Source organism: Lynx canadensis, chromosome C1, assembly GCF_007474595.2.
Source record: "Lynx canadensis isolate LIC74 chromosome C1, mLynCan4.pri.v2, whole genome shotgun sequence".
NCBI lineage: Eukaryota > Metazoa > Chordata > Mammalia > Carnivora > Felidae > Lynx > Lynx canadensis.
The window spans coordinates 165,259,971-165,278,298 of NC_044310.1; the positions used below are offsets into that span (position 1 = coordinate 165,259,971).

Sequence of the window (18,328 nt, forward strand, 5' to 3'; positions counted from 1 at the left end):
GTTACCACGGCAACAAACCCACCGGAAACGGAAAGCTGCTCGTTCTGGGATTACTTTGTAATGGAATAAGCTCAATGGGAATAAAAAGTCATCACTGAAATTCCCGTCACTAATTTCGTTCTTGAAGACTTTAGGCTTCTAAGACCGGGAGTCCTGCAAGACCAAACAAACGCTTCGATGCAGTTGAGATACGAAAACTCCACTTCCCGGCATGCACCACTGCAGTCGCGCCGCAGTCGGGAACGTGCCCGCGCTGCCTGCTGGGAGTTTAGTCTCGCGGGACCGATTCACAAGCATTGCGAGAGGGGGTTTCACCGCCCTGTTGTTTGTATGTTAGTGGGGTTTGCTTGGTGTCGTTTGCATCGTTTCGGTGTCTGACTCGGGAGAGGAAAGTTTATCGTCTGAAATCCCATGCTTGTCTTAGCTGTTTACGGTGCAGTATATACAAACGGTGTCGGTTCCTGTTTTGTGCTTGTAAATTAGTAGGAAGGAAAAGGTGGACTGAATCCTTGGTAGTTCCCTGAAATTAGAGTAGGTTCTTTTTTAAAGCCGCCCTGAGGACATATTTCTAGGAAGTAATATGAAGAAACCAAAAGTCTATTTTTGTCGTTTCCACAGGTGGTGTAGCATAGGTTTTGTGAATCATAAATGGTACTGTGAGATCCTCAATTTTATTTTTATTTATTTTTCATTTGCTAGATTTAATTTTAATTTTTTTTTTTTTTTGAGATCCTCAGTTTTAGATCCAAGTGTCTCCAATCCTCTCTTTTCATGAACAGTTATTACTGAATAGATGGTGGCATTTAAACTGGGACTCCTGCCCTGGTCCTCTAACTTTCAGTACAAAGAAGAGACCATTCTTTCTTGATCTGCCTAGATCTCCATTGGTCGTCTTCTTTTTTTAATGTTTATGTATTTTTTTTTAGAGCGAGAGAGCATGAGTGGGGGAGGAGCAGATAGAGAGGGAGACACAGAATCCGAAGCAGCCTCCAGGCTCTGAGATGTGGGGCACAGAGCAGATGTGGGGCTCAAACACACCCTGAGCTCAAGTCGGACACTTAACTGACTGAGCCACTCAGATGCCCTTCCACTCCTCTTCTACCATTTGCATTGGCCTGCCTAGTCCTTAAGATAAACTGTCAAAAGCATATCTTTGCTATATACTTAAAGACTTCCATGCAAGTCCTTTATCACCCTCCTTTATACTTTTGCTGGCCATGCATCTTTTCTATATATAAATTTTAGACCCAACACCAGCCATATTGTATGCCATATTAGACCATTTTTGCACATTTTTTCTAATCTTAACCACCCCTATATTCTACGTATTACATGTAAGGTAAGTTTTGCGTACTGGAAAGTTTTATGTTATTTGCCTAAGACCACAGAGCTAGGTAGTTAGCAGCTGTGCCAGGATATCCAACATCTATTTTCAGTAGGAAATAGCAACTGATAACTCATTCCATATATCCCTTATAGATGAGTTTCTAAGAGCCTAGTGTTTGGGGCCAAGTTGTATAATGGAAGATTAGTTTCCTTTCTCCATTCAACCAACCAACCAACCAACCAACCAACCAAACAACTTGGTGTGGTCAGTAGAAATTTGAACTTCCAGATCTGAATTGCAGCTGTGAGCAGATGTTAGGAAGTAATTAGTGGGGGTGGTATAGCATCTAGTCGTCTGATAGATCTAGGCGGAGACTTCTGTAGGTGTGTGATTGTTCATAGCAGAAAACAACTGACTTTATGTACTCATTCAGTCTTCTCTCTTGCTGAAAAATTGGCAGCACTGTGAACTTCCGAGTGGGACCAGAAGAGGAACTTGCCACTACATGAATACCAAGAAAGGAACAAACTGCGCACGTTTCAGAGTGTTGAGTGGGCCTCTGGTCCACCTAAGATACCCTGAGAACATAGCCAATGAGGATCACTCTAATTCTCCTCTAACACTTCTTCAACCCAATGTCTTGGTGCACCCTTTTAGGGCCTTCAACTCAGCAGGTATGTGGGTTGACAGAGGTTGGTTAGTGCTGCTCAGTAATTGAGGGTTGGGTGTGGGAGGATTTTCACCCTTATGGCTGCCTGACTACATTTGTCCCTTGGAAACTCAGGCTCAGTATTTAAAGATCCTTATGTATGAACCGTTACTTTGGGTAAGTTACTGTTAAATCAAGATAAGACAACAGAACTTAGAAATGGGAAGTTACCTTTTTATCTTTCGTCCGTCAGTCTTTCTTTCAGAGTTATATTTGTATCATGAAAGCATTCACCTGCAAATGGTTTCTTGGAAAAATGTATGAAAAATAGAAGGACTATCTGCTCTCCTCCAAATTTCTTGGATCCCTTCAGGCATCACTTGGGGTCCCCTGTTTGTGTTAGTACCTGTCTGTGAGTGTGGCAGCTGACGAGGGCAGGAGGGAGGCCGCTCTGTGTCTTCCCCCTTATTTCATGTGCTGCTGTTCCCGAGGCCTGGCTTGAAAAAAGCAGGACATTCGGCTTAGACAGATGGAGGGCAGGGTCATTTTCAAAATGAAATGAGTGCACAAATCACACTGTGAAATTGGCATGACCATCACTGCTGCTGTGATAGACTGACTTTTATTTAGTTATGATGGGCAGTTGGGGAATAGATTAGGTTTTTGGATGGGGGAGGGGCCGCAGTGAAAGAAGGCCCTTTAATTAATGAGAGAAATTCTGGAAAGCAATAAATGGGGTGGAATATTATAAAATGTCATAAAAGACCATTTTGTTTCCAACAGAATCTTGAAAACTGGAGCATGTATCAAAAAGTAAATGTATCGTACCATTGCTAGCAATAAGAAAGCATTTGGTGGTTGCAATAAAATGATTTAGTGCCTTATTGAAAGAAACTAGGCTTTGAGAAAATGGAGTTGGACTCGGTGAATTTTGCTGCAAAAAGGAAGGCATGTTCACCATGTAGAAGAATTCCATTTAGGCAAAATGTGTAGGAGCTAAAAGCATGATGCTTGGTTCTTCATATGCTTATGTTTCTGCCTGCCAAAGCATGAGATGATCAAATCCTATTCTATTTGTACATATAATCTGTCTGGCATTCTCTTGTAAAACAGTTGGAAGGTATGATTTCTTATTTATCCTTTACGTGTGATCATGTCCTGTTGGTAAACCGGTCATTTCTGAACATCCCAACTACCACAGCTGGTGTCAGACATCTTTCTTGATAAAGGAAGACCTTCTGAAAAAACCACTTTTCAGTTGTTATTTTTTTTCCCCTTCTCATTTCAGGCCATTTTCTTCAGGATGGCCAGTTTCAGGGGCTCAGTTACCTTGCTTCCTCTCAACAGTAAACAGGGAAAAATAATAAATTAGTACCAAATTGGTAATGTAATTGACTTTTAGAAGCATCCCTTCCATCTTTTAATACTTTTGGAAAGGTTGTATACCAAATCAATACTTGGGGACATGTATGCTCAGACATTTAACCTCATTATGAACTCTGTTTTTGCTGCTGGTTTCAGCTCTGTTATTTTCATTAGATTTCTTTCTTGGATATACCTTATTTTTTTTTTTATCAAGTAGCTTATATTTAGGTGCTTACAGTGTTAGCACTGTTACCTAAACTTGTCAGGGAGAACACAATAGCATTATAGTTTATAAATGGAGTTAGTAGGGAAGGCACAACTGTGGATACTGGTATTTGAAGAAAGCGATCAGCCATCCAAACAAAGAGCTACTCTAAGCCTTGTGTTTATACAGTACTTTCTGTACCAGGACCAGGTCCTGCTTTGCCTAACTTCCCTCATTAATCCTCACAGCCCTTCTGTGAATTAGGTGACTCTTATTTTTGGCCCCACTGGAAAACTATGGACTGCAAAGCACAAAAGGAAGCCTGTGGTTGCAGCAGCCCGCCCGTGGGGGCTGGCGATTGCTTAAGCTGGCCAGTAGGGGCCACACTGCACCTCTTCCCTCTCTCCCCCTGGGCACCTCCTCTCCAGTCCTTTGAATTGGCTTTGGATCATTTGCTGCAGTTTGTTCTAATAGAACAGGCACAATGGTGTAAGAATTTTAAAGTTTAAGCACCGAAGCCGTTGTGTAATTGTATGGCGTCAGTGTGGCCGGCAGCCCTGCATTGATGCGATCCCCCTGTGTAATTGCCCATGCAAATTCGAGCGGTCTGTAAGGGATGCAGAAACCCACGTTTGGCTACAGATTCTTCTCCCCCAGAAAATCTAATAACTCGAAGAACCTTTTGTCATCTTTAAAATGCACCATGGACAGGGATGTCTCAGTATCCCTCTCATAGGGGCAGACATCACAGATCAAGGTTAATGGGCTAAATTCACAGCCAAAATTTAAATTGTAGGTAATCAGATGCATGCTTTCCTCTTTCAGACTTTAAATCACCCTTCACAAGAGAAATAAAGATTATTCCAGAGGTTTAGTTAAACTTTAAGCATTTTATTAAAAACCAAGATAGTTAGGTCTCTTAAAGCAGACTGTTTCAAACTCATGAATTAGTTGCCTGTGAAATTGCTTGCAATCTGTAATGTAGTATTCTTACAATGAAACATCAGCCTGACAAATCTGTACAAAGCCAGTGACTTCAAACAATTCAGCTGAAGACATATTTCCCTCCTTTTGTGTAAAACAATAGTAATTAGGAAGCACATCCAGAGGGGATCCTTTTTAGATTATTGTATATCAAAATAAAATGGCAAAAGCAATTTTCTCTCATGGGAATGAGACTTAACAAAACCTCATCTCTTATTTCCGTACTATGCCCTTCCTTCCTCGTTCCCTCCCTTCTTTCCTCTCTCCCTTTTTCCTTCCTTCCTTCCTTCCTTCCTTCCTTCCTTCCTTCCTTCCTTCCTGTAATTCATGTAAACATGATTTAATATAAATCTAAAGAAAACAAATTGAGGTTCTAATACACACATATATACATATAGAAAGTGAACACAAAGATAAATCATGGCCTCAAATAGCACATTTTTATCACAGAAAATACTTCATTTACCTGATAAACATATTTCTGTACCAGTGTATACATTGAACAACATTGGTATAGATACGCTGCACAGAAACAATTAATCTTTAGCCCTGTTGAGAGACGTGCCAAATATGCAAGAACATTCAAAATTAAATTAGGGAAGATGTAACCCAAAATTGATAGCTGAGGAAAAGGTAGTAATGCAAACAATGTAAGCAGGACACCGGGCATTGCTGAACCTGTGCTCGTCGTGACATTCCCTGGACATGCTTCATCTTGTTTCTGTCCTCCCTGTGTTTTATTCTATTACTGCTCACTTATGAAACTTATGAAATTCTGGCTTTCTTGTAGCCAGACCCAACTTTTAAATTTCCTGCTACATTTGAGTTTTGGGAGTTCTTTACAGCAAGTGGCAGAACAGCTGTTTCAGAGACTGTTATTCTGAAGCAGACAATGAGACTTCACGGCACTGGCATTGCCGGAGTTTTTAGGGTCCTAAATTAGGTTTTGTTCTGTTGTTTAATGAATTCTCTTGGAGTTTTTATTTTTTCTAGGCCATACATTTTTCTTTAGATTTAAATCTTCCCTAACATGTTTAGATTTCTGTCTTGCTTGAAGGGAGTTTTTCCCACTATTACTGGGGGTGAGATGTATTTTACCTTTCTGCAATTCATTAAGAGTCAGCAGGAGAAATGGATTTTAAAATAATTGTACTGCAAAGTAAATTGAGCAGACTCTGTTTAATGACCTAAGGTAAGTGGATAAAGTATGATAAATTTTGATACATGAAAAAAGCAACTGAATTCCTGTAGCATTAATATTAGATGATATTGCTATTACACTAACAAAAATTTAAAGATTATTTCTAACCCAACCCAACGTGTATGCAAATATAAAATACCTGCAAATATATAGACATCTCAGATTTTAGAAATAAAAAACACATGCAATTTTAATTTCACTTGATTCACTTTATAAATTCTAAATTAAACCAACTGCCATTTATGGGATATCTAGCTATGAGATAATCTAAAGTTGTCCCTTATGAAGTAAAAGGGTACATTTTTAAAAAGCTGTACTGACAACCATATCTTTCATGATCACTAGAGGCAGGCTCAGACATATATGTGGTAGGGGTGTTTTATATCTACCCCATATATGTAACTTTTTATTTTGTCTTTGGAGAGAAGATGACCTCTTTAGGTTTGTTCCTATTGTGTTTGAGAAGAGTAAGTAAGACAATTATGTGGAAAATATTTTAAAAATTAAATACAGGTTGGTCCTCTTGTAGAAGTGAACCGAATAAAGCCAGTGCTTTTATTTTACAGGTGCAGAACCCAAGACCTGGAGGGTCCCAAGAGAACAGGTCAAACTGGTGGCCAAGTCGGGGGCCAGGGCCCGTCTATTGTGCATCCTGTGGTGACCTTTGTAGTTTGCACGTGATCTCTCCTGGCCAGTATCATAAGCTACACTGTGGGTTGTGCATGTGTTGTCTACGTATCGACTACTAAGAAAATAAATAACATGTCTGAAAAAACATATCATGTGGAGAAGGTAGGATGAAGTCCTTTCAGCCATTAATGCCAGGAGCCCCAAGGAAGCAAACATAGTCTGGTCAGCTGAAGGTTTTATAAGAAGGCTCACATTTCAAATGCCTTCCTCCAGTAGGAAACAACCATTAATGATAATGACTGAGAAAATGTCTCTTTATTGTAGGAAAGCAAAATATATAGATAATCACACATACCTCTCAGTCTTGGAAAATCATGCCTTATTTAGAAAAGGGCTTGAAAATATCTCAAACACCCAAGTGTTCAGCCTCTCACCCCTGGGGTTGCACAGGGAGGGTGCTGCTGTCCTTTTCCACTGCTTCATGGTCTCCGAGGAATGGACCCATGGCATTAGTCAGCAGTTTCTGAATTTTGACCCACAATAGGAAAGATACCTTAAGACAGGAAAAATAGATGGAGGCAATTACAAACAGCTACTTGATTGATGGTTGACATTGTCAGGGCTCCAGTGTATGGCAGATTGCAATGGTGTTGAACTCCCCTTGCTACCAGTGGATGTTGCTATTGGCAACCGTGCAGTGAAGCCAATAAAAAGGCAAGAGAATGAGACGAAAGCTCAACCTTAGTGGAAGCCGTAGGGTTTGTGCTATAAATTATGTTCCCCTTAGCAATGTGTAGCATCAACGTTCAGGGCGGCTCGGGTGCTCATAGCTGCCTGCAGTCTCCATCGGACCCTGGGTCTAGTTTTATCATAAAGCACATGCTTTAAAATTTTGCTCTAGATAGACTGGCATCCGTCTGTCTGGGCTATTTATTTATTTATTTATTGTTGGGGAGGATAACAGATGTGGGTTCATCTCTGCTTCACATGGGCTGATTTTCAATTCCCGTTTGTGATATAAACATGGTGTGCCATAATAGCTGGAAACACCTGCAGTGCTTCTGAGCTGCAGACACACGACCCAGATCTGTCCCCAACTCCACCCCCTCTTTGTTCCTCACCTGAAGGAGGGGAGACAGCCGGGCAGAAGCTATTTTCCTTTAGAGCAGAGCGATTCAGAAAACTGGCTTAATAAAATCCATAAATCTGAGCAGCCTCCTCTTACCTGCTCTGTGAAGGCACTTTTTCCTACACTCGTTTTTTTCCTCTAGATTCTCCAGTCTTTGCTGCAGAGACAGCTGTAAATGGTGGCCAGGAACATGAATTTTTAGGTTCCCACTCCCTCCTCTCTTTTGTCAAACCCCTCCCTGCTCAAATAACTCTCTTTTCTAAGCAATTGATGACAGGATTCTGTATCCTCCTTTTTGGGGTTAGAAGCACCATTTTTCTTTGTTTGGATTGATGTTTACCTGGCCTTTGGCAGTTCTCTTACCATCTGCCTCAGTCTCTGTCTTTTCTTTTTTGGGTGTCTTTTGCTTCTCATCCTCATCTTCCTCTTTTTCCCCCCCTCTTTGCCTGGTTTATAATTTTCTTTGACTTTGTTTCTTGCCGCATCAAATCTTATGTCTTCCCTACAGATAGATACCTGTTCTTCCCTCTCTTTGGTTTTGGAACCTTCCTTTGCCCATTCTTTTTTTTTTTTTTTTTTAATTTTTTAAAAACCTTTATTCACTTTTGAGAGACAGAGAGAGGGGCACAGAGAGAGGGGAGACACAGAATCCGAAGCGGGCTCCAGGCTCTGAGCTGTCAGCACAGAGCCCAACGTGAGGCTCGAACCCACAAACCGTGAGATTGTGTCCTGAGCCGAAGTTGGATGCTCAACCAACTGAGCCACCCAGGTGCCCCTTTCATTTACCCATTCTTAAAACATTTTTGGACTGTCTACTATGTGCCAGGGAAATAATACTCCTTGTGTAACTTGGCCCCTATTTCCTTAATATTTGAGTAGTCAAGTTAATAACTGATACTGACTAGTAACCATAAGAACAAAAATGATTTGTGAACTTTAGATTTTTCAGAGCTGGAATGGACTTCACCATTCATCTAGTCCAGGGATGTCCAACTCCTCGGAGCTCCTTTACGGACCACCATGTCTGTAACCAAAGAGGAGAATTTGCAGGTTCTGGGTCTCCCAACCTGGCTTCAAACCGAGAATTTCGGCTCTTAGATGTTTTATATCTCAGAGATTCCTTGTAAGATTTATTTGAACAAAGAGTTCTAAGGTTAAACATGTTTGCAAATCACTTCCTAATGTAATCTCATTCAGCAACTGAGGAAACAGGCTGGACAAGTTAGGTGTTTTGTCCAAAGTCACCCCATAACTGGTGCCAAAGCCAGAGTCGTAGGTCTAGCTTCTAGTCCAGCATTCTTTGGACAAGTCAAACCAGGTCCTCAATCTCTCAGGTCAAATGGGGAGCAAAGCAGTTTTCTAGTCATTGCATCGATTTAATACAGTTTATTATTATAAACCTAGCCTCCTAGAGCATATTTGTCCCCTGGCCAGACTGTTATTTCTTTCTTATACTTAAGGAAAAATAAAAAAATTGGCAACCACCACATTTGGCTTTGGGTTGGTATCAGTAGGAGCTTTCAATGGTGTATAAAAACCAATCCCTAAGAGAACTCAAGGTAGTCTGTGATTATTCTCCGCGGCTCTGCTGTGGCCTGTAAAATGTCTTCGCGATTGGAAATAGTTCCTAAGTGTTCATGGGTCACTTGCGGTGAATCCAGCTGTGGACTTCCTTTCATCCCTCCTTTAATTAAAGCCTATTAATCCATTCCTTCTGGGAGAAGACTTGGTCTACAACAAAGGGTGAATTTTAAAAAAGTGGAAAAGGGGGCCGCAATCCCAATGCAGTGTTACCAATCGTGTATAAATACCAGTCACACAAACAAACGCATTTGTTATCTTCCTACTATGGGCCTTTTTAGGGGAAAACTAGGACTGACCAGTATTGGTAAGGATGCTATGGTTTATTTTTTAGGTAGGCAATTCTAAAGGCTCTAATCCATCATTAAGAAGCTTTAGGATAAAAATAAAATACCTCTACAGGATACAAACTGGGCTTCTTGGAACAGTGTGGCACAAAAGGGCACTCAGGAGAGGATGCAAAGGCAGGCATTGCTTGGCTTGTAACAAATAGAAGAGCTGGATACAAAGTGAAGCAGCGCTAATGGCGCGTTCCCTGCTCTGGGCTCCGTCGGCCACTGGGCTCGGCATGAGCAGGGCCGGCTGTCCTCTGCCAGGTGCGGGGTCCTCTGCCCAGCACCTCCCCCACGTGTGCTCGTGTGCTCGTGGGGAAGCTGAGCGTCCCGGGCCGGGCTCCCTCCCCACCTCCTCTGTCCTTCCCGTCGCACTCTCCTCCGCGGACCACACTTAAAGGTGGAAGCCCAGGCGTGCTTCCCGGTGCAAACCAAGAGACTCTGCCAGAGCTTAAAGGAACAAAAGGATGACGTGGGCTGGCCCGAAGCTGGCCCTTCAGGATGCAGTCATTTTGCAGCGGCAGCTAAGCTGGAGGGTTAGTTTCTGTCTTCCCCAGCGGCCACGACGCTGGCAGACGAGGGTGAGGCGGCCGGCACCAGCAGCCTTTTCTGGTGCAGCTCTTCCCACTTACTTCTGTTCGCTGCCACCGAGTCCAGCATGGGCTTCAGTTTCACGTTGACCTTCACCAACGCCTGAAATAAAACAAAAAAAAAGGTGGAGGAGAGAGGAACCCGAGTCACTGACATGGTTTTCTAGCTTTCCCTTGTGAGGAGAACGGACACTGGCTGCAAGAAATGAAATGTGATGATTATTTTGGTAAACCCGAGCTATTGGCAAGAAGTAAACATGCATGTAACACCATCGTGCTGCATTAATAGAGCCTGTGCAGAAAATGAAAAAAATAAGACAGGGTGGCTGTGTACTACTCCCAGAGTGCTAGCCCATTAGATTATGATCCTGTTCTAAATCTATATCCAGACAAGACAGGACACAAAATACTCAGCTCACACATGCCTACTTATGTATATTGTTGCCTGCTCTGGACACTCCAGATCTCAACAGACCATTAACTTAAAGCTGTACTAAGATACACCTACCATTGGCTTCACCACGGAGGAGGGGAGGGTTCTGGGTGGACTCACCTGAATAAGAAAGGCCAGATAACATCCCAAGAGAAGAGAAGGTGCTCATTTTTCAAGCTAAGGATCTGGGAGCTGTGCTAAATGAACAGACTGGCATGTGAACATGTATGAAGACGGACGCGAGACAAGAGAAAAAGGAGTGGGGAAGAGAGGGGTTGGGCTGCAGCGAGGGGATGGAGGGGGACACACAGGCAGAGGCCAGAGGCCAAGAATCCAGGGGCTTATTTGCAGGAGACTCTCCTAAATGTTTTCTTTTTTACTTAATTTTGTTGTCTTTGAAAAAGAGTCCCCTACTCCCTAATAGTATAATTTTCCAACCGCTGTCGTGGAACAGAGCAATGACTAAAGCAAGGGTCATGGAGTTGTGCCGGTATTAGCCCACGGAAAGGGAATGCTCCCACTTTGTGCCTTGGGTCTGTGTTCTGTGGCCACAGATCATACCCTTGGTCCTTGTAGACACTTGCAGGTGTGGCGCATTCATCCCAAGGGGAACAAATCCACTGCAATGTCAGCACACCTCCTGAACAACCTTCTCCAAGCAGGGCCTGTGGTTAGGGGGTGGTTGATAGCAAAGCCTCCCAACAAAGAACAGCCCTTCATGTTGAGGGCGTCACTAGAGGTGACCAGGGACGCTACTGAGCTGTGAGCCCTCCAACCTGGCCGAAGTGGTGACCCTTCACACTGATGTCTCTTAGAGCATATTCCTCAAGAGTGACATTTATCTCACCAACCAACATTTAATTTCAAGTCAGATGTATTAGTGAAATATGAAAATATTTCATATATGAAAATAAAATTCAGGTAGTGATCAAAATCCTCTTTATTGAGAAACATGCAGGTGACTGTTTTCTATTCATTGCACAGTGTTTTTATTTGGATGATAGTGTAAGGTAGCAACGAATGCCATGGTTTTATTTAGTATAGTTTGGCACTGGCTCCTCGTCACTCTGATCGAGCCTTTTAATTAAACTGACTACTATAATTCCTATGGAAATTAGTGTTTATATTATTTTCCTGCTACAAAAGCTTTTCTCTAGAACTTATTTTTTTTTTAATCCCAGGAGCACAAATTGGAATTTTTTTCTGCCTGAAATGTAATTAAAAACTCATTTGATTACTAAATTTCTGGCTCTGTTTTACTTATTAAATTCCTGTAATCAGTTTTCTTTTATGAAGCTGCTGGGAAATGATCTCAAAAGCAACACATTTTTCTCTTCCTTGGCAGGTTCCCGAGCATTTACTAAATTACATTCATAGCACCTGCCCATGATTCGAATTACTCCACCAATTTATTCCTTAAACCATTTAAGTTTATTTGGCTTAGCCCCAAACAGACATTTCTTTCCTTTATCTAGCTCTTTGTTCTCCCTCTTGCTTCCTTTGTGGTGAATAAAAACAAAACAAAACAAAAAACTCCAAACTTTTGGGGAGGTACATATTTCTCAGAATTCTTCCTTCCCTTTATTTCATATTCTCTTTAATTAAACACAGAATTGCTATACTAGAATGTCACTTTCCTCTGGCAGGTGCTGGGTCTAGGCAAAAGTAGCAAAAATCCCATCCTGTGCCATCAGTAAGATAATTGCTCCCACTATTGAGAAAGATATGGATATTCCTACAAACTTCTCATCAGCAAGTGACACCTGATGAGTTCTGTGCAAATGCTAACATCTGTCTCGTTTGACTCCCTCATCACTTAGCAAAAGAGAAAGGGGACACTTATCACCTGTCTGCTCAGTCTCCATATACATGCAGAGCAACTAGAAAGGTTATGTACGTTAGTTATGTAGATGTACATGGTGCCATCAGCCACGGATGCTGAATCTCTCCTGTGGCATCCCTGCAGTGTGACCATTGCAGTGTTTAAACATGCCCACAGGCAGTGAACTAACTACCTCCCAGGTTGTTCTGATTTTGGAATGTTGTTCTTATATTGAAGTGAAATCTATATCCCTGTAACTTCTACCTAATGGTCCTTGAAGCCAGAATGTACTTGAGCAGGGTAGGACTGATGACTCATGTGCTGCTCCAAGTGTAGGTCAGCGTTGAGACTGACCTAAAAACCCAACTTGGGATGTGATGCTTATTATCCTTGGGGCAACTATATGGCTATCACGGGGGCTCCCAAACTCACGTCCACTCTGCCTGGCCCACCACAGACACCTTGGGTACTTACTTGCCTGGGACAGCCCTGGGCATCTAGTCACCTAAGTGGCTGAGGGACCCCACTTTCTTCATGATTCCATTCACATTAATGTAGGGTGCCCAGCATGTAGGGTTTATTCCACATTTTATTTATGTTTTGAGTAAGTGATATGTTCACATAGTCCAATGGATACAAAGGGTACAAAAGGTACAGTGTAAAATATCCCTTCACCCCCTGCCCCCAGACATTTAGTTTCTTTCCCTAGAGACAACCAAACTTAGTGTATCCTTCAAGAACCATTTTATGTGGAAGCCATTTATGAAAGGCCCACAGCTAGTATCATCCTCAATGGGGAAAAATGAAGAATTTTCCCCTACGGTCAGGAACACGACAGGGATGTCCACTCTCACCACAGTTGTCTACATAGTGTTGGAAGTCTTAGCCTCAGCAGACAAGCAAATGAAATGAAAGGCATCCAAATTGGCAAAGAAGTAGTCAAACTTTCACTCCTCGCAGATGACATGATACTCCACATGGAAAACCCAACAGACTCCACCAAAAAACCGCTCGAGCTGATAAACGAATTCAGCAAAGTCACAGGATATAAAATCAATATACAGGCATTGGGTATATTTCTATACACTGATAATGAGTCAGCAGAAAAAGAAAGCAAGGGATCAATCCTATTTATAATTGCACCCAAACCCATAAAATACCTAGGAATAAACCTAACCAAAGACATAAAAGATCTGTATGCTGAAAACTATAGAGAGCTTATGAAAGAAATTGAAGCCACAAAGAAATGGGAAAACATTCCATGCTCATGGATTGGAAGAACAAATATTGTCAAAATGTTGATAATACCCAAAGAAATCTACACATTCAATGCAAACACTATCAAAGTAACACGAGCATTCTTCTCAGAGCTAGAATAAACAATCCTAAAATTTGTATGAAACCACAAAAGCCCCTGGGTAACCAAAGTAATGTTGAAAAAGAAAACCAATGGGGCATCTGGGTAGCTCAGTTGGTTAAGTGTCCGACTTCGGCTTAGGTCATGATCTCGCGCACTCCATGAGTTTGAGCCCCATGTTGGGTTCTGTGCTGACAGCTCAGAGCCTGGAGACTGCTTCAGATTCTGTGTCTCCCTCTCTCTCAGCTCCTCCCCCACTCATGCTCTGTCTGTCTCTCTCAAAAATAAACATTAAAAAAGAAAAAGAAAACCAAAGCTGGAGGCATCACAATCCCAGACTTTAGCCTGTACTACAAAGCTGTAATCATCAAGACAGTATGGTATTGGCACAAAAACAGGCACATAGATCAATGGAATAGAATAGAGAACCCACAAATGGACCCATAAATATATGGCCGACTTATCTTCGACAAAGCAGGAAAGAGTATCCAATGGAAAAAAAGACAGTCACTTTAGCAAATGGTGCTGGGAGAACTGGATAGCAACATGCAGAAGAATGAAACTGGACCACTTTCTTACACCATACACAAAAAGAAATTAAAGATGGATGAAAGATGTAAATGTGAGACAGGAAACCATCAAAATCCTACAGGAGAAAACAGGCAGCAACTTTTGACCTCAGCTGCAGCAACTTCTTACTTGACATGTCTCCGGAGGCAAGGGAAACAAAAGCAAAACTGAACTATTGGGACCTCATTAAGATAAAAAGCTTCTGCACAGCATAGGAAACAATCAACAAAACTAAAAGGCAACTGACAGAATGGAAGAAGATATTTGCAAACGGCATATCAGATAAAGGGTTAGTATCCAAAATCTATAAAGAACTTATCAAACTCAACACCCAAAAAACCAAATAATCCACTGAAGAAATGGGCAGAAGACATGACATTTTTTAAAGAAAATATCCAGATGGCAAACAGACACATGAAAAGATGCTCAACATCACTCATCATCAGGGAAATACAAATCAAAACCACAATGAGATACCACCTCACACCTGTCAGAATGGCTAACATTAACAACTCAGGCCACAACAGATGTTGGGGAGGATGTGGAGAAAGGGGAACCTTTTTGCAGTGTTGGTGGGAATGCAAGCTGGTGCAGCCACTCTGGAAAACTGTATGGAGGTTCCTCAAAAAATTAAAAATAGAACTATCCTATGACCCAGCAATTACATTACTAGGAATTTATCCAAAGGATATAACAATGCTGATTTGAATGCTGACTTGAAGGGGCATACACACCCCAGTGTTTGTAGCAGCACTATCAACAATAGCCAAATTGTGGAAAGAGCCCAAATATCCATCAACTGATGAATGGATTAAGAAGATGTGGTACACACACACACACACACACACACACACAGGAATACTACTCTGTGATGAAAAAGAATGAAATCTTGCCATTTGTAATAATGTGGATGGTACTGGAGGGTATTATGCTATGGGAAATAAGTCAGGCAGAGAAAGACAATACTCATGTCAAATTTGAGAAACTCAACAGATGAACATAGGGGAAGGGAAGAATAAGTTACAAACAGAGAGGGAGGCAAAACATAAGAGATTCTTAAATACAGAGAACAAACTGAGAGTTGCTGGAGGAGAGGTGGGTGGTGGGATGGGTTAAATGGGTGATGGGCATTAAGGAGGACACTTTTCGGGATGAGCACTGGGTGTCATATATAAGAGATGAATCACTGGGTTCTACTCCTGAAGCTAAGACTACACTGTATGTTAACTAACTTGAACAAAAAAAAAAAAAAAAAAAGAAGAAAAAAAAAAAAGGAAAAGAAATGTTTTATGCGGTTGCCTGAGTGGGTCAGTTGCATCCAACTCTTGATTTCGGCTCAGGTCAAGATCTTGCACTCTCTGAGTTTGAGCCCCACGTTGGGCTCTGTGCCAACAGTGTGGAGCCTGCTTGGGATTCTCTCTCTCTTTCTCTCTCTGCCCCTTCCCAATGTGTACACAGGCACTCTCTCTCTCTCTCAAAATAAACAAACATTAAAAGCGAAACATTTTATGTATATGTAAGCACATATAAAAAATATATACATATGCATATTATATATGTATACATATGATACTTTATACATATGTATAATGTATATGTGTGTATGTGTATAATTAAGTTGATTTTCCTATCATTTCAGATGTTTCTTTCAGAGACAGAGTGAAGTCAAAATTTTGTGGAACATTATTATGATGCTTGAGTGAGCACAAGGGTACTCTGTAGAAATTAGTACCTGGAGTATAGAGAGGAGAGGGACCAAATTCTAATTTTCTATTGTTATGACACTGAGTGTTTCTTCTGCAGAACTTAATCTGCTGTGAATCCCATTTCTTGTAGTTTTCCTCTGAAAAACTGTAGTTTTCATTTCTAGAAGTTTGAGTTGGGCATTTTTTTATATCTTCCATGACTGTGATTATCATGCTTGGTCTTTCCTCTACCCTTTGAACATATAAAACATAATAAGTGTCTTAATGTCCTTCTCTATCAATTCTATGATCTGTATCATTTCTGAGTCTGTATGGATTGGTTTTTCTCATTATTACAGGCCAAGTTTTCTTGCTTCTTTGCATGCCTGGTAATCTTGATTGGATATTAGGCATGGTGAATTTTATGTTGTTGGGTGATGGATTTTTATTTGCTTATCTATTTATTTATGTTTGCATTTCTTCAAACATTTTTCAGTTTTGTTCTGGAATGCAGTTAGGTTACTTGGAAATTATTTGGTCCTCTGAGGTTTGCTTTTAAGCTTTGCTAGGTAGGTCCAGAGCAGCCTTTAGTCGGGTTAATTTGGGTCCACTACTGAGACAATAACCTTCTGAGAACCGGACCCAGTACCTCATATATTTCAACGTTTTTCTTTAATATTCTGCCTGGGGGAGCATGGACGATTCCCCAGCCTGTGGGAGCTCTGAGGATTATTCCACTTGCTCCCTTTTGCTGTTCTTTCCTCAGCCTCAGCAGTTTCCCCGCATGCATGTAGTGAACAGCGCTGAAGACTCATAGGGGTGCTCTGCAGATCTCTGGAACTCTCTCTCGTGTGACTATCTCTTCTCTTGTCCTCTTCCCTGGGAACTCCAGCCCCTGGGGCTCCACAGGCCCCTGGCTCTGCCTCCTCAACTCCGTGAGCCCACTGGGCCCTGGCTGGGATTCTCTCCCTGTGCTGTCGCCTGGAAGCTGTCTCCAGTAGTAAGGAGTAAGCTAAGATCATCGTAGGGCTCACTCCATTCGTTCCCCTCTCTCAGGAATCTCCATATTGTGCTGCATGCTGCCTGTTTCCACTGTCTGTAGAACTTAATCTGCTCCATGGTTTCCCCCCTGTCACTCTATCATGGCCAGCAGTGGAAATCCCTTATCACTGGTTTTAAATAGCTGTTTTGAGTACTCTCCCATGACCTCCCATGGAGAGTGGAAATAAGGCCTTTTATCTTTGTAACTCTAGTTCCTACCACAGTGACTCCAGGGAACAAGAGTCTTCCCTCTCTGCCCACAGAGCAGTGGCAGGAAGAAGGGGTGAGTCTAGGAGAGCGGCCAGTGGCTGAGAGCAGGGTCAGGACATTCTGACCTGCTACAGAATCCTGCTGTAAAAACAAACCCAGAATGACCCTCTTGGGAAATGAATATAGTATTTTCTCTTATTACCATTATTCCTGGGACCATGTTTTTATCAGCTTGCCAAGCTGCTGGGAGTCAGATTCTGGCCCTGTTTTCCCTCAGCCATCATGATCCACGTCTGCTATCATCTGGCCCAGTGTGTGCTTATTCTTGACCACAATCCCTTCTTAGAACCCAACTGCTGGATAGGTGGGGCACATGGGGGACAAGGGAATAAACAAAGAGAAAGCCACATTCTTAGAACAGGTCACTACTCCTATACTCTGTTGCTGGAAGGGGGCGGGGAGCATAAAGGAACACCAGCAAATTAAAACCACATTTGTCTTTGAATTTGAAAATGTCCAACTATGTCATTAGTACCTTTTCAAAACTTTGAGGGAGTTACCTGAGCTGACTCTTCATTTATTTTTTTGAAAGGCCAAAGAGAGATGTTTTCACGTCCTGTGGTCGAATTGTATATATTCAGAGTGCTGGCACTAAGAGTTAGTATTTTCTGCCTTCCCCCATCTCCACCTTACCCAAGAGAAATATTCAGAAACTAAGGAGTACAATACATGGTAGAAAACAATGAATTTAAAGGATTTCTTTAATATCAATTTTTGATAAAATATAAAATTAGACTTGGAGCCCATCTTGACTATCTGAGGTGATATCCCTGTCATGAAGATATGATCACTTTACTACCATGATTATTTACTTTCTGAGTGAAAATGTCCAAAAGCCCATTTGGGGTTGGTGTTTTGAAATGGAAAACCACTGGTGATATGACCAGCTGGTGTCATCATGCTCAGACCTTCTCAACAGGAAGGGCAAGAGAGCACGCAAGTGGTGGCAGGCCCTGAGATTCCCTTGAATTCATGTGCCTGGATGGTCACACGTGCAAAGAGCGTCTCAGGAGGAACAAAGGAGGCTTCTCCTTAAGGTATGTGACTTCGGAAAGAAGTGGCCAATTGTGGGAGCAAATCCACACTCTTCAGTTGTTCAGCCGCTACCTTTCTGGGCCCCCAAAGGTTAAGATTATTCATGATTTAACCTGACACAT

General features: G+C 41.9%; 1 protein-coding gene across 2 annotated transcripts in view; it reads right to left on the minus strand.

Moving 5' to 3' along the window:
* Positions 1 to 8,255: 8,255 nt before the first annotated feature.
* Positions 8,256 to 18,328, minus strand: part of PDE11A (phosphodiesterase 11A) — a 412,306-nt gene continuing 402,233 nt past the window's right edge. For both annotated transcript variants that reach the window (XM_030325285.1, XM_030325284.1), the window contains exon 20: positions 8,256 to 10,096. In XM_030325285.1, coding sequence (XP_030181145.1) covers positions 9,941 to 10,096 — 156 coding nt within the window. In that variant the 3' untranslated portion in view covers positions 8,256 to 9,940. The remainder of the gene's footprint in view (positions 10,097 to 18,328) is intronic.